At 38.9% G+C, this 15,980-nt stretch overlaps 1 protein-coding gene and 2 long non-coding RNA genes across 4 annotated transcripts in view; 1 reads left to right on the top strand and 2 right to left on the bottom strand.

Annotated features, from left to right (window-relative positions):
* Nucleotides 1-15,980, top strand: part of LOC144000991 (uncharacterized) — an 89,063-nt gene that overhangs the window by 68,306 nt on the left and 4,777 nt on the right. The window lies entirely within an intron of this gene.
* Nucleotides 2,120-8,051, bottom strand: LOC144001577 (uncharacterized). The gene is made up of 3 exons (XM_077496039.1): nucleotides 6,522-8,051; nucleotides 5,161-5,217; nucleotides 2,120-4,874 (listed from the first exon to the last, which is right to left on the bottom strand). The coding sequence occupies exons 1-3, from the start codon at nucleotides 6,580-6,582 to the stop codon at nucleotides 3,931-3,933; spliced, it is 1,062 nt and encodes a 353-aa protein (XP_077352165.1). The 5' UTR covers nucleotides 6,583-8,051; the 3' UTR covers nucleotides 2,120-3,930.
* On the bottom strand, nucleotides 8,806-12,073 carry LOC144001811 (uncharacterized). 2 transcript variants are annotated; one of them, XR_013278606.1, is made up of 4 exons: nucleotides 11,931-12,073; nucleotides 11,800-11,838; nucleotides 11,547-11,567; nucleotides 8,806-9,023 (listed from the first exon to the last, which is right to left on the bottom strand). It is a non-coding gene; the product is annotated as an uncharacterized LOC144001811 (long non-coding RNA). The 2 variants fall into 2 exon arrangements; XR_013278607.1 differs by lacking the exon at nucleotides 11,547-11,567.

The following is a 15,980-nucleotide window of genomic DNA, read 5'->3' as shown; positions in this document are numbered from 1 at the left end:
TGCACACCTATAAACCAATAATTTAGAGGTGCCGATGTCGATAACCGATAAGTAAGTCGATAATTGTTTGCAAAATTAACTTGAATACAAATATGCTTTTGAGTCCTACTATAAGTCTAATAAATACATTGAAAGATTGTATAAACTTTCCACAATATTTCAATGTATATAAAGCACCATGAAGTTGAATTTTATTGATATGAGCCACAACCACAACAGATGGACCAAAGTGGCATGGATATAATTATTGCTGGGTTTCTTTATTATGTGGTTTATCTGTATGAAATCAAATTGCCAATAATTATCGGCAGATTTCTCTATTATCTGGTTTATCTGTTTGACGTCAATAATTCATATCCATATATATATGTATATATATATATATATATATATATATATATATATATATATATATATATATATATATATATATATATATATGAGAGAGAGAGAGAGAGATTATACATCTCCTTCAAATCTAATTTTTTGTTTTAAAAAAAGAAAATCTGTCCCAAATCTGGATTTATGTGAAAAAAATGTGAACTTTGGTATGCATGTCCATGAATAAACCCAGAAACATTTTTTTTTTTTTTTTTTTGTGGGGGGGGGGGGGTCATACCTAAAAATCTATTTTAGCCTTACAGACAAAGACATTGTAACGATTTTGTCCAATTACAATCACATTTGAATTAAGTACACATTCAGGTAACATAATAAAGGCTGTCTGTACCTTGACCCATGGAACGGGTGGGCATGGCCACCAGCGCCAGCAGCAGGAAGACGATGTGGGGTCTCATGATTTCTTCTTCTCAATGCATGTCAATGTCATACCACTTGATATGAACTAAAGTCTTTTATATCAAAGCTGGGTGTGTCACGAACATCTCAACCACCCACCTATTAACGACTGGTTCACATGGCATGATTTTAAGATAGTCGGCCGACTTCCAAATTGTGAGAGCCACATGAAGAGAAAAAAAAGTCACGGAAGTAACAGTTTTGAACGTTCCGTGTGTGGTGTGCAGTCACACTGCGCAATCAACACACCACACACCAACCGAGTTCATTCATGAATGAGACCAGAAGTCTCGCAAAACCTGTTGAGATTAATTGGGTTTCCAAGTCAACAAACATGTCTCACGCCTCATTGATTTGTAACTGTTTTATATAATTTTTATGTGATTGTAAGTGAAACTTTTATTTGTAACTGTAATGAAAACTGTTTTGCTGCCTCTTGGCCAGGACTCCCTTGAAAAAGAGGTTCTTAATCTCAACGGGACTATCCTGGTTAAATAAAGGTTAAATAAAAAAAAAAATGTCTGGTTTTCAGCCGAAAAAAATGGCATAAAAAGAAAAGGTGTTTTTAAAGGCGTGTGAATGGGGTCTGGTTGGCGAGGCATCTGTAGGCCTAGGTGCTTCCCTCCACACCCGGAGACCACGTTTATTCGTCTAATATGTGTGAGTGTGGATAAAAAATCAAATTAAATTAAAAAAAAAGGAGTGTTATAGTGCAAGCGCGGAGTTTCTGCTATGTCATGACTGTATTGATTTTGGATTCTCCACAATTGTCTGCACATCACAGTCAACCGGCTGTGCAGTGGTTTGTCCTCGGGGCACTGTGCACACGGAGCAAAGTCGGACCAAAACAACATGTTGAATATCCCCGGTTTTAAGTCAGAGGTCCTTCTAAGGGCCGATATCGGTATGAGCCGACACACGGCAGGATTATCTGTTAAGATTATTGTTTGCGTGTCCTTACGATTGCCGGGAGTGTACATTCGGGCCAACTCCCCTGCCGTGTGAACCAGGCAATTAATCATCCTTTTTTTTTCCCTACCTTGCACACAACAACAAAAATAAAAGTACATGCACAGGGAGCCATTTAAAAACAAGTTCTGTATGTTTTCTCAATTGCCGTGAGTCCACAACAAAGCAATCCTTTTTCGTTGTCTAACCACAATGGCAATAAGGGTGTCACACGAACATGCCATGAAAATGACTTCTGCTAAGCGAGTTTAGTTTTTTGTTTATTATGCCAAATTTCCATGGCAACAATTAGAGATCATTTTGAAAGTATTTTCATTTTACATTGTCACAGCTAAATTCCCACAGTACATGCTTGGGAGTAAGGCAAGGCAAGTTTATTTGTATCGCACATTTAATTCACAAAGCAACTCAATGTGCTTTACACAAGGAAAGACAACACATAAGCATAAAAAAACCCCACAGTAGTTAACAAAATTCGGAGCAAAGAAGAGAAAACAAAAGTAGGTTACAAAATGACTAAAAGAACATAAACTGACAATGTTAAACTATACAGCAAACTTTAAAAACATTTAGCATAAGGAAGTTTAAAATAAAAATAATAATTGAAATGGAAAAACATGATGAATTAAAGCTGTTTAAAAGTCCTTAATCAAAGGTATGGAAAAAAAGCAAAATTTTCAACCCTGATTTAAAAGCATTTACACTCGGGGGCTGACGTCACTTCTGTTGGCAGCCTATTCCATTTGTGTGCAGCATAACAGATAAATGCAGCTTCACCATGTTTGCTTCGAACTCTTGGTTCCACGAGTTGGCCAAAGAGCCCTGCTGGGTTTGTACTCAGTCAGCATTTCTTGAATATATTCCTGACACAAACCATTCAGTGATGTATAAAGATATGATGACAAATAAAATTATTTGAAACACTATAATTACGTAAGTTCCTTTTGGAACAAACACGATTTATTAAATTAGTCAATTGAAAAAAAAAAGAAATAGGTGCAATTATAAATTTAAACAACTCAAAATCAGTTAATAATCTTTCATTTGTGTGTACGATTATGCCAATTTTGTATTTGTGAGTGTAATATTTAGAATTATTTGGATTTCGATTAATTGCACAGCTCTACTTTGAACCATTCAAAGGTTTTAGCCTTAATTTGTAAGGCTATGAATAAATGGTAGGCTACTTTATTTATAGAGCACTTTTCCACCCGATTTCATATGCAGATAGGCTTTGTTTGTTTCATTAACATATAAACACGTAACAGAAGGGATATTGTAATAGAAAGTAAAAGCAAAATGAGTCATTGTGAAACAGTTTTCATGTATTAAAAAAAATATCCTTATCCTATCCTTTGTCCCTTTTTTGTTTAGTTTTAACTCTTAAAAAAAAAAAGTATATCCCAAACAAAAGAAAAAGGAATCGAGAGAGCAACTAAAATTTAAAAGGGTCCGGATTGAAAACAAAACAAAACCTTGAAGCCAGACTACGGAAAATCATCATGTCTACCTATTTATTGTGTGATATATTTAAGTAGCCTCGTTGTTATAGCTACATTTGCGTAGTTATGCTCATTAGTTTACACACCCTTGAAGAATTTCTGAAATATTTGTCATTCTAGGAGCTCTGGAATTGTGATATGTCATGATCACATTTGCACCTCTAATATAATTGTTCTAAATGGTGGGAAGTATAAACATAATCAGAAATACAAGTTCATAAGTTTAACAAACAACACAGACATGAACACACCATAGAATTGCTGTAAATTCGAACTGTCACCTTTATCATGATATATGATCAATTTTGATGGGTTAAAGTCCAGTCATCAATTAAACACTGTCAAGTATAAATATAATTAGCTCAAAACTGTTGTTTTATTACTATCCATCCATCCATTTTCTTGACCACTTATTCCTCACAAGGGTCGCGGGGGGTGAACTGCTGGCGCCTATCTCAGCTGGCTGTGGGCAGTAGGCGGGGGACACCCCGGACTGGTTGCCAGCCAATCGCAGGGCTGTTTTGTTACTATTACATCACATTTTGTTTTTGCCCACAGAATTTCAGTTGTGGCCTGATAACAAAAAGAGGCTTTTTGAGACAAAAGTGGTAAACACTGGAGCTTCTCATATGCCCTCATCGTCCTCATTCTAATGTCATTCTTACTCAAGATCAAGCTCTTCCTCATCGTCTTCATCAAATTCTTTCTCGTCATCTTTTTTGGAATCTTCCTCATCATCTTTATCGAACTCTTTCTCGTCATCTTCATCAAGCTCTTCCTCGTCATCTTTTTCGAAATCTTCCTCATCATCTTTGTAGAAATCTTCCTCGTCATCTTTGTCGAAATCTTCCTCGTCATCTTTGTAGAAATCTTCCTCATCATCTTTGTCGAAATCTTCCTCGTCATCTTTGTCGAAATCTTCCTCGTCATCTTTGTCGAAATCTTCCTCGTCATCTTTGTCGAAATCTTCCTCGTCATCTTTGTCGAAATCTTCCTTATCATCTTTGTCGAAATCTTCCTCATCATCTTTGTCGAAACCTTCCTCGTCATCTTTGTCGAAATCTTCCTCGTCATCTTTGTCGAAATCTTCCTCGTCATCTTTGTCGAAATCTTCCTCGTCATCTTTGTCGAAATCTTCCTCGTCATCTTTGTCGAAATCTTCCTCGTCATCTTTTTCGAAATCTTCCTCATCATCTTTGTAGAAATCTTCCTCGTCATCTTTGTCGAAATCTTCCTCGTCATCTTTGTCGAAATCTTCCTCATCATCTTTGTCGAAATCTTCCTCATCATCTTTGTCGAAATCTTCCTTGTCATCTTTTTTTAAATCTTTCTTGTCATCTTTGTCAAATTCTTTCTCGTCATCTTTTTCGAAATCTTCCTCATCTTTGTCGAAATCTTCCTCATCATCTTTTTCAAATTCTTCCTCGTTATCTTTTTCGAAATCTTCTTCGTCATCTTTTTTTAAATCTTCCTTGTCATCTTTTTCGTCATTGTTGTCGTCCTCATCGTCTTCATCGGCCTCCTCACTCTCTTCCTCATTGTCTTTGTTATACTCTTCATCCTTATCTTCGTCGGACTCCTTCCGATCTTGAATTGAATCGGTTTCTGCAAAGAAATTACAGAAGGTTTTGTGTATATGGTTAAATTAGCCAGTGGTGGCTTTGTGCAAGCGGCATGTGATAGTTCTTTATACGTTTGTTTTTTGAAAACAATTTGACGACCTGCCATCAAGCACACTATTTCTGAAAATTCAGGCGAAAGAATATCGTCTGTCTACATGTGTTGCTCCACAATTCATATATCAATAGGGCCATACAATGGTTTTTCCATTTTCTGATGAGCCTTGACAAATTAAATGCAAATATTTCATGCAGATGACGCGATGACTCACCTTCCATTCGTTCACCTGCCATTCGTGGCTCTATCTTGTCACCAGAGCCCTCTTGAGCTGTAAGGTTGGAATAGAGGAAAGTGAGGTCTTGAAAATGCCCCCCCCCCCCCCCCCCCCAAAAAAAAAAAAATCTGTCAGTAATTTGACTTTGGCATGTCTCATCACGAGTAGACCCACAAAAAGTGTCCATGCTCAAAAGCTTCAAAACAGCCATTTTACCATTTTTTTGTTTGTTTTGGTCACAGTCGGTCAGCCAATCACATAAGCCATCGCAGTCTGTCCCGACAGCCAATCACAAGTCTCTTTTTAAGACTTTGTCGATGACAGAGTGATTGTCAGATTGTCAGACGCTTGCCTATTGTGGCTGGTTCTCCAGCCTTCTGCTTCCGACCACGAGTTCTGTTTCAACATGTTAGTTTGCCAGCCCCTGTGACTTTTGGGGCAAAGTTTGGTTGACTTAACATTAAACCAGTTTCACAAGCATTTGAGTCCATAATTGCAGTGAAAATGTATTTGTGCAATGATGCAGATTCAACTGATACAAGTCCATGTTTATTTTATTATTATTATTTTTTTACATGACTTTGGCATGTGTGGGGGTTGGGATAGACCGATATATCCGATATTGGGCATTTCGAATATTGTATCAGCCTTTTTTAAATTCTGTCTGCCTTTTTTTTTTTTTTTTAAGTAAATCTAAAACAATCAGGGTGCTATTTCTTAAAATTTTCAGTTAACTTTATAAGAGATGCTACTGACCCTGGAATCTTCTGAACCATTTGTTTTTGTTCGACCTTAAAACAAAGATATGTGAAAGTTTAAGATTTCAGGTATTTTTACATTTTTGGAAAACAAATATTTATTGTAGAAAACTATAGAAAGCTATGGCATTTTTTTTTTTTTTTTTACACATATTGAGCACTTTTGAGATGTTTGCTTTTATTGTCTATTTTATTTATTTTCCTGATGCTATTGATGGACAACTAAATTCCCCCCATGGGGATTAATAAAGTATCAGATAGATAGATAGATAGATAGATAGATAGCTACTTTATTAATCAATTGGACAAAATCGTTAGGAAGAATGTCTATCTATAAACGGCAAAATAGGCTTAACAAAATCGTTAAGTCCAATTGATTTCGGATGGATGGATGGATGGATGGATGAGCAAGTAAATACATCAAAAGTCCTCCACTTACTTTGAAGCAGCCATTTTGGCATTTCTCTGGGTACTTCAAAGGCAGTCGCTCGAATTTTTTTTTTAATCTGATTTCTACCAAATTTGAATATCAAATACAACTTGATAGTCAGGTGAAGCAAAACTGCTGTGAATGGCAGATTCACAAGTTTGATGACTCACCTTCAACCAAAGTTTTAATTACATCTTCGGGCCCATTTTCTGTTGGAAGAAAAGTAAACATCAATGTCTCATTACTGTGTATACCGTATACATGTGTATACCTGTGGATTCCGGCCTCCCAAATTTTTCATGCCCCCCATGTCTTTCCATTGCGTCCGAACAAGAGCATACCTCGACCACCCATGGAACGAGCCAACACGGCCGGCAGCACCAGCAGCAGGAATATGATGTGGGCGCTCATGATTTCTGCTTCTCAGGACAACTGGAACTCATTGGATGTTATACCGACTTGAACCTTAAATACTATGCTACATCGACTTCATGTCAAACTTGTTCGATAATAATAGTATAATCTACATACGCCGAAACTATTGTTTTTCAGTGGTGATGACAAGTTTTCTTGTATTTTGGGGAATTCCGTTTGTTTTGTAATCATGAAATAAGATGCCACAACAACGTCACGTGAATGTTATTTGCAAATCAGGTTTTGTTATCTTATAATGACTTTGTATAATCCACTATCTATTCTTGGTCCTCCGCCTGTTCTTGGATCCCCTCCCAGCTATATTTTAAAAACAGCATTTAAACTGCATAGCACCGAAAATTTTAAAAATCAAACTGGTCTCTTCAGTAAGGAGCACTTCCCTCATCACTTAAAAATGCTGGGTTGTATTTCACAAAGCAGGTTCAACAAACTGAGATTAACCCCGAACGAGTTGACATACCCCCAGATAGAAAACTGCGTTTTTGCTTTCAGCAGGACTCCAGGTGGAGAAGTGGAACTGTCACTTGCCATCGGTGTCGGTTGGCGTGGGTTCGCTTCCCCGCCTGGGAGACCATGTAAGTTTGTGTGTGTATTTGTGCGAGTGAGTGAGGGAAAAAAAAAAAAAGTTTTTGTTTTCAGCACAGCTGATTCCAGTCAGTTCTATCAACGCTGAGGAGTTGCACCTGGAGTTACAACCAGACTTAAAAGACTGTTTCAATGGAGCCCCGATACGTTGAGTCATCATGGCAACGGGGACGCAATCAAAATATTAAATATTTTGTAAATTAAGAAACGTATTATGATAGGTTTGAAAAAAAATTGACATTTACTTTTTGACTTCTTTTAATTCTTAGCGAACCGGTGTCCCATCAGTGATTAGCTCTTTTTACAACAGATCACAGTTAATCATCCACAATGCGTGTGTCTCATTCTTCCGACACACCCACTTCTCCAGAACAAGTGTAATTGCAGAGGATAATTTTAGGCAATTAACTTCAAGAAGGCTGCAAGTTGTTTACGCAACTCCGCAAGAACAGCTCATTAACGTGACTAATTTGCATTATTGGAGGGGCAGTGGAACAATTGTTTTTTAACCGTCGCTACTGTGTGGAAATTCACCTATTTTGGGAGGGCACGGAACGTAACACCCACAAAAAGTGAAGGAACACTGTAGGCTTATTCATTTTAAATACGACTAAATATGGGTTGGGCAGCACTGGTTAGCACGTCCGCCTCCCAGTTCTGAGGACTCGGGTTCGAGTCCAGGCTCCGGCCTTCCTGGGTGGAGTTTGCATGTTCTCCCCGTGCCTGTGTGTGTCTTCTCCGGGTACTCCGGTCTCCTCCCACATTCCAAAGACATGCATGGGAGGTTGAATGGGCGCTCCAAATTGTCCCTAGGTGTGCTTGTGAGTGTGGATGATTGTTCGTCTCTGTGTGCCCTGCGATTGGCTGGCAACCAGTCCAGGGTGTACCCCACCTACTGCCCAAAGCCAGCTGTGATAGGTTCCAGCACCTCCCGCGACCCTTGTGAGGAATAAGCGGTCAAGAAAATGGGAGAGAGACAAACAACCATCCACGCTCACAATCACACCTAGGGACAATTCAGAGCGTCCCAATGAACCTGCCACGCGTGTCTTTGGAATCTGGGAGGGGACCGGAGTACCCGGAGAAGACTAACGCCGGCACGGGGAGAACATGCAAACTCCACCTAGGAAGGCCGGAGCCTCGGCTCGAACCCGAGTCCTCAGTACTGGGAGGCGGACGTACTAACCAGTCATCCACCGTGCTGCCCCACAGTATATATGATAAGTAGAAATATTTATGTAATTTCTTTTTCAAAATATGGCATTTTACACTTTTTCACACTTTTTAACTTTATTAACCCTAAATACAGTGAGCTTGCCAATTTGTACCTTTTCAAAATCTAATGTGGCCCGTGTGTTTTAATCAAGATCCTTGGATTATTTCGATGAAAGCCTGCACAGACATGTTATGAAGACACTTGGGAATCTTTTCAAATACTTAAGCCAAGGAAAAATTTATTGTGAGATTTGAAACTCAGCCTTGGAATCTTCCTCAGATTTTTACTTAAAATCACCCGGCTTGTCCTCCATAGCCTGATGGAGGTTTTTGGAGTCTTGCCATGAAGCCTTCTTGGTCCTGCAGATGGCGTCTTGATCGGAGGCCTGATAGGAATCCTCCCTTGGCCATTTGGTGGTGCTCTACCATCTTTTCAACTGCAACGAAATTGTGGCACATTTGTTTATATGGTTAAAATATCCACTTTCACCATTCATTTGCAGTCTAGATACAGAGTGACACTGAGGAAGTCTCAGGAGTCTCCAGAAGTCTCCGATTACGACACAAATTTGTTGCTAGATTTCTTGCTCGTTGCTGTTCATTGAGAGAGAGAAAAAAAGATGACTTTCCGTAAAACACTAGTTCTGAAAATTCATGCCCAACCTTGTATTCCTTAAGCACCGGAAAGGTGGTGTGTCTGTCTACTCTAGGCAGGCATGGCTACTCGACACACAATAATCACACATGACTGAAAATACCCAGGAAGTCTTGTGTTTTGAGAGAATGTTTAGTGTCATTTTGGCCTCATAGACAAAGAATTTCTATTACTGTACAATTGCAAGAGGGGACTGAAAAAGTCTTGATGTTGCCAATACTGATATCCCCCACCACTTTGTTGCAGCACTCTAGCCCAGAGACAGGACGGCACTGTTGCGTGCTGAGGTAGGGCCCCAAAACGCAGACACAAATAAGATTTTATCTATTTATTCACATAACTTGACTAAACTTAAAAAAAAAATGAGAATGCATCGAGAATCACGACACGTCAAGCCCCCTATTGGGCAGTGGAGAAGCACAGCGAACAGCTTGCAATAATCCGGCGAACACACACATTTCTCAGACAGCTTATATAGACAGTGAATTGATCTCATTGGTTGTGGCTAGACATGTGAGTACCAGTACTGACATGTAATTCTCTGATTGGCTGTTAACCCAGTATTTACAGATAGTTCCTGACATCAATAAATATCGTAAACCATAAAAGATTCTTCAGTAATGCCATTAAAGATTCTTGACATAACATAGTTCTTACAGAGAGTTCCAAACATCATATCACATCACACAGCCTAAAACTAGTTGAAACTAACAGGTCATGAATTCAAACTCAACCCCAAGACCCAAACATTTCCCCCTGCATGACCCGAGTCATGACAGGTGCTCCCCAAACGGAGTCACTTCAACCAGGGTGAATGCTTCGTGTATCTTGCTGGAAGAAAGTCAGAGATGTTTTATTAACACACCTGAGAACTGTTTTCAATTCTAAAAATACTTTAACAAGACCTACCAATCAAACAATAGCGAAACGCCAGAGTGTCTGGCGTCTGGCGCACTTGTTATCTCTTTGTATGTCTCAGGTGTAGTCAATTATGTTAATTACATTTCACATTTGACACATCATGAGAAGGCAAACACGAGAGTCTCAAGAACACATACCGGAAAAAGATACTGGGTGTGTCCCACTTGCCTTTGAAGCCGACATTTTGTACATTTGATGCATGTCTCATAGACTAACTGATCTTAGAGATTTTGTCCGGTTCCTATCAAATTTGAATTATGTATACTAGACACAGTAGACAGGACATACCAGATTCATTTTGACAATCTCCTTTGGTACTTTAAATTTAAACTTCTCCAACTGGAATGTTTTTTTTTTTTTTTAAATGATCCCCTCAAGATAGTTTTACTTAGCAACATAAAATTATGTCAAGGCACACCAACGTCTCAAGGCACCATGCAGTCCAAAAAGACAGTCAGTCTGCCATTTTGCTTTTTCCCCCCTGCTTTTTGAATCAGAAATTTTAGGAATCTTGGCAGTTTTTGGTTGTACAGTAGGGATGTAATGATAACAGCAATATTGTGATATTGCGATATTAAAACTGCCACAATATGGTCGTCGTCATGTCACGATATTAAAAGCAGCACATCTGTTAAAAAAGTGAGGTTGATTTCAATATGTGCAGGTCTAGGACCCTCTGGTGGCTGTTTTGTTTTGTTTTTTTAGCAAAGTTTAATTTTCACAAGGAATGTTTTGGCCCTTCTATGATGAAAATCCACACAAATGATCAGATGTAATATGCTTGTGAACCGGGTCAATATGTGGAGGAACTCGATGTGTGCATGCATTAGCAAATAAGTGCCTCAATATTAAGTGTTATTATATATTATAGGTTGTTTATATGCATTACTCTAATCTACAAAAGCACAATTGTGTGTGCGAGTGTGTGTGTGTGTGTGTGTGGGGGGGGTGTTCAGGGTTTTTTATTATTATTTTTTTTACAATATGGACCTTTTTTGATATAATGCCAGCTTCTCTACAATTTTGTGATAATTGTCATATTGTGACCTTCATATTGTGATAATATCGTATCGTGATATTTGGATGTCGTTACATCCCTAGTGTACAGTACTTCAAAGATGATTTAATCAGGGGTGGACCGGCCATCAGGAATTTGGGGAATTTCCCGAACAACCGGTCCGTTTTCGGGCCGGTCGCCTTATGCACTTCCTTTCCCCAGCAACGAACGATAAATAGTGGCTGGATGTTGGTAGAATTCAGTGCCTGTCTGGTGGCCACAACCGTCCCACCTCCTTAAAGCCACTTCCTCCCGACCCTGGAAATGAATAGGTCAAAGCTCCCTTCCTGGAATATTAAAATTATTCAGCTCCCGAAGATGACTCACCCCCATTTTCGTTCTCCTTCCCTGTTGGAAGAAAGTTAAACATTCATGCCTCGTTGCTTTGTACACTATCAGACTTTTCCATCCTCCCAAAATTTGTCACCCACTTTTCTGCCATTATTCATCTATAAGAAATCATGAATGGACTTTCAAAATCCATGTAACAAATTTGAACGAAATGAACTGCTCTATAGATGGGTGGTGCAAAATGTGGAATGCTTGCAGCTCATAGTGGTTTAGTAAATTGATGACTCACCCTCAACCACTTCCTCTTCGGTCTCTTCAGTTTCGCTCTCTGTTGGAAAAAAAAGTAAACGTTCACGTCACGTATTGTGTATCAGGTTTTTGAGCCTTCCAAATTCCCCCCAAAATAAATCGTTAGCATACCGAAAGCGTCCATTAAACAGGTAGGCACGGCCACCAGCGCCAGCAGCAGCAAGACGACGTGCGCCCTCATGATTTCTTCTTCACAATGCAATGACAATGTGAGCTCGCTGTTATGCCACCGATTTGAATCGGAGGTTGTTGTTTTTTCCCCACTCTGGGTGTGTTTCAAACATCTCAACTATCTGCCCCGTCAACTTTGTTCTCATTGTTTACTTCCTGCTTGCACGACAGTATGTGCAGTATATACATACAATATGCGAAATACAAAATGCTAAGTAACAATATAAAAACAAGTTTGGTGCGTATTTGGGAATGTCATGAGAAACAGCATAAAAACACTCCTGTCTTCTTTTCTCATCACATTTCAAATTATCAGCTGCTACAGCAGTATGTCAAATCAATGTCATATGCAAACGTAGGTTTAGTTATGTTTATTTTCATAGTTACTGTATAGTTAAAAAACAATTCGGTAATAAGCTCATAAATTGACAGAATTTGGTGGTAGCTAGTGGGGTTGGGCTGTCCAGTGGCCCTACCAAAGGATGTGTAATTGTTGAAAGCAAAAAAATAAATAAAAAATAAATAAAAAAGTGAGCGATGAGATGAAACGTCATACTCTACTCTGCCACCCAGTGTGGAAAGTTAGTACTGTAGTACAATGCAGGCAAATGACACAGGTTTTAATTGCTGAACTGTGAATGTGCAGGGGTCGGCTACAGTTTGAAGGTGTAATATCACCAATAACCACTGGATGGCAGAGATATCTTAGTTGTGCTTAATGTACAGCCCCATACTCCAAAAAAAAAATCGGCCTAATAATTTCTTGGGGATTTGGAATGATATGCAGGATGAAAATAGTTAGCTTAATATTATTTTAAAAAATTATTTGAGTGACTTGATTTTGAAAAAAAAAAAGTATTATCAAACATGAAATCTATAAAGAGCACATATGCATGTATTTTGTACATGTTTAAAATAGCATTTTTTGTCATCGATCTGGTTGGTGTTGTCCGATATGGGGCCCCCACTAGCACTGATAATGAAAAATTGAGGCCCCTCCAGAACTTAAGTTGCCCATCCCTGATCGACCAAGATCCTTGGGTTATTTTGACAAAAGCTTTCACAGACATGTTATGAAGACACATGGGAACCTTTTCAAATGCATAAGCCAAAGAACATTTTATTGTGAGGTTTGAAACTCTTCTCTGGAATGTTCCTCATAATCCATCCATTTGCTCCCGCTTATCCGGGGTCGGGTCGCAAGGGTAGCAGCGTTAGCAGTGAAGCCCAGACTTCCCTCTCCCCAGCCACTTCTTCCTCATCACTGTTCTCAAAATCATCCCGTGTTGTTGCGGCCTCCTCTGTGACTTGCGGTGAGGAACCTTCGGAGGAGCTCTACAAGGCGTGCTGATTGGGCTCCCGGTTGAAATCCTTCCCCTGACCCTTCGTCGGACTCTTCCACTTCTTCAACTGCAAATTATAGAGATTTTAAAATCTTTTTTTTTTCTTCACCATTCATTTGCATTGTAAATACAGATCGATTATCAGGACGACCTTTCATTAGTCTCCTGACGAGCTTTGACAAATTAAATGCTAACAATTAATACAGACGATGTGGTGACGCACCTGTCATCAGTGGCTCCTTGTTAACCGAACCCTCTTGTGCTGAAAGATTGGGGGGGAGAAAAAAAAAGTTCTTAAAAAAAATGCCACAAATGTCACTTTGACATGTCATCAATAGGCTGACAAAAGTGTAGAGTCCATGCTCAAAAGCTACGAAGCAGCCATTTTACACTTATTTTGTCACAGTCTGTCAGTAAATCACAGTATTCGGTGTCGGCCAATCACAGTCTAGTATGGCAGCCAATCACAGTCTGACAGCCACATTTAGCGACACTCTCTTTTGAAGGCTTTGTCATGAACACACTTGAGTGTCAGACATCCGTCCATGATGGACGCTACAACTACTTGTATACTATATCATCTCATGAATCCGATCCACGTTAGTTTGCCAGCCCCTGTGGCTGTTGGGCATTTTCTATTATCAAGACAATGAAATGTTTGTTTCCCATCCTGCTCTCTGAATTGTAAAACAACAATTAAGTGTGATCATCTCTGAATATTACAGATTACTGAAGATTACTGAAGATTAACATAACATAATTTAGGGCTAAACTAAATTCCAATCTTCAAAGTTACCAAGACTGTGAGATTATCGGCTCTGTATTGTGGATTTGAAGTATCTCTCACAGAATATGTTTACATGCAGTCAGTCACCCTTTCAAAACCCAAATTATGTGCAATATTCTGGTTTTGACAGATCATATAAGCATGCACAAAAAAATGCAAATAGGATAGTTCAGGTTTTTAAAAACCCCAAATAATTCTGATTTGTGGAATATAAGTTAAGCAGTAAAATCCATCCATTTTTGTCCATCTCAGGATGTGGTCATTTTGCCACTTATCTACTGATAACGATAAATCCTGGCTCAAACCCAGAAAACAGGTGCGCTGTGATGTAAGAAAAAATAAAATGGCCTCCAAGCCGTTTCGCTTGGCGTGTGTAGAGGTCATGATGAAAAGACACAAGCGGTCTGTCTCCCTTGAATTCAAACACACTTGAGGCAAAATTGTGAAGAAGTTGCATTTTTGTCATAGCATGTGCAATGGTGTCAACATTTCGATGACCTTCCCTTAAACCAGTTTTACATGCAGTCCATAATTACAGAAAAAAAAAATGTAGAGGTGCAATCACACAAACCCCTGAGTTGTTCAGGTATACCTCTGATTTTTTTTATTTTAGAAATGGCAAATTATGCCTGAATATATATCATAAGTGAGACATTTCCTCAGATATTTAAAGACAGTCATTCTAAATACTTGCTCAAATTTCTACCAAATTTAAATATCAAATGCTACTTGACAGACGACAGGTGACGCAAAACTGTGAATGGCAGATTCATAATTTTGGTGACTCACCTTCAACCTCGGCTTTCATTATGTCTTCGAGCCAATATACTGTTTGAAAAAAAGTAAACATCATCAAGTCTTCCCAAATTCTTCATGCCCCCCATTTCTTTCCATTGTGTCCCAACAAGAAGAAATATAAAGTATACCTTGACCTCCCTTGGAACGAGCCAGCACGGCCGGCAGCACCAGCAGCAGGAATATGATTTGGGCTCTCATGATTTTTGCTTCTCAGCACAGGACAACGTGAGCTAGTTGTATGTTACCGAGTTGAGCCGGAGGTCTTATATACCACCCTGGGGGTGTTTGAAACATCTCAACCATCCACTCTGTCAAATTCAAGTCAAACTTGTCCTCGTGTTTTTCTTCCCGCTTGCATTTTCAGAAAAATAATGAAAAAAACCCAACTTTGCTTTTCAATGGTGATGCTCAAGTTATTTTGTTTTTGTTTTTTTGTATTTTGGGGAATTCCGTTCGTTTTATAATCATGAAATTCGAAGAAGCCAAAACGATATCATGTGAATGTTATTTGCAAAGTTTTTAGTTTTCCACTGAATTGGAGCCTTTTCCCAATCTTGACATGAAGAATCTCTTGACATGTAGATTGTGTTTTAATCAGGCACTTGGTTGGGCACCTTCCTTTGCCTCTTGGTCAAACTTGCCTTTCTTTTTTGGATGGATGGATGGATGGATGGATGGATTAAATTCTCCATTTTCACCATTCATTTGTAGTCTAGATGCAGAGTGGGTCTCTGGAGGAAGTCTGAGGAGTCTCTCGAAGTTCCCAATAATGACACATTTCTTGCTTGTTGCTATTCGTAAATTATTGATAACTTGCCATAAAGCACTTTATTTATTTATTTATTTTTTTGGGGGGGATTCATCCTCTGTAGCCTTTTCTCCTTAAGCACCTGAAACTTGTTTGGCATATAGACACAGGTTGAGAATACCCATCACGTCTAATGTTTTTGCTTTAACTTTTAAGGTTAATTTTCACCCTGTAGACAGACAGACTGTCGACAGAAAAGACAATGAGGAATCTCATGAATTTGGTTGTCTTTCTGTCACACCTCGAAACTTCTT

Source organism: Festucalex cinctus, chromosome 14 (genome assembly GCF_051991245.1).
Source record: "Festucalex cinctus isolate MCC-2025b chromosome 14, RoL_Fcin_1.0, whole genome shotgun sequence".
NCBI classification, from domain to species: Eukaryota; Metazoa; Chordata; class Actinopteri; order Syngnathiformes; family Syngnathidae; genus Festucalex; species Festucalex cinctus.
Note: the sequence above shows the minus strand (reverse complement) of the source record. Positions and strands in the feature narration are given on the sequence as shown.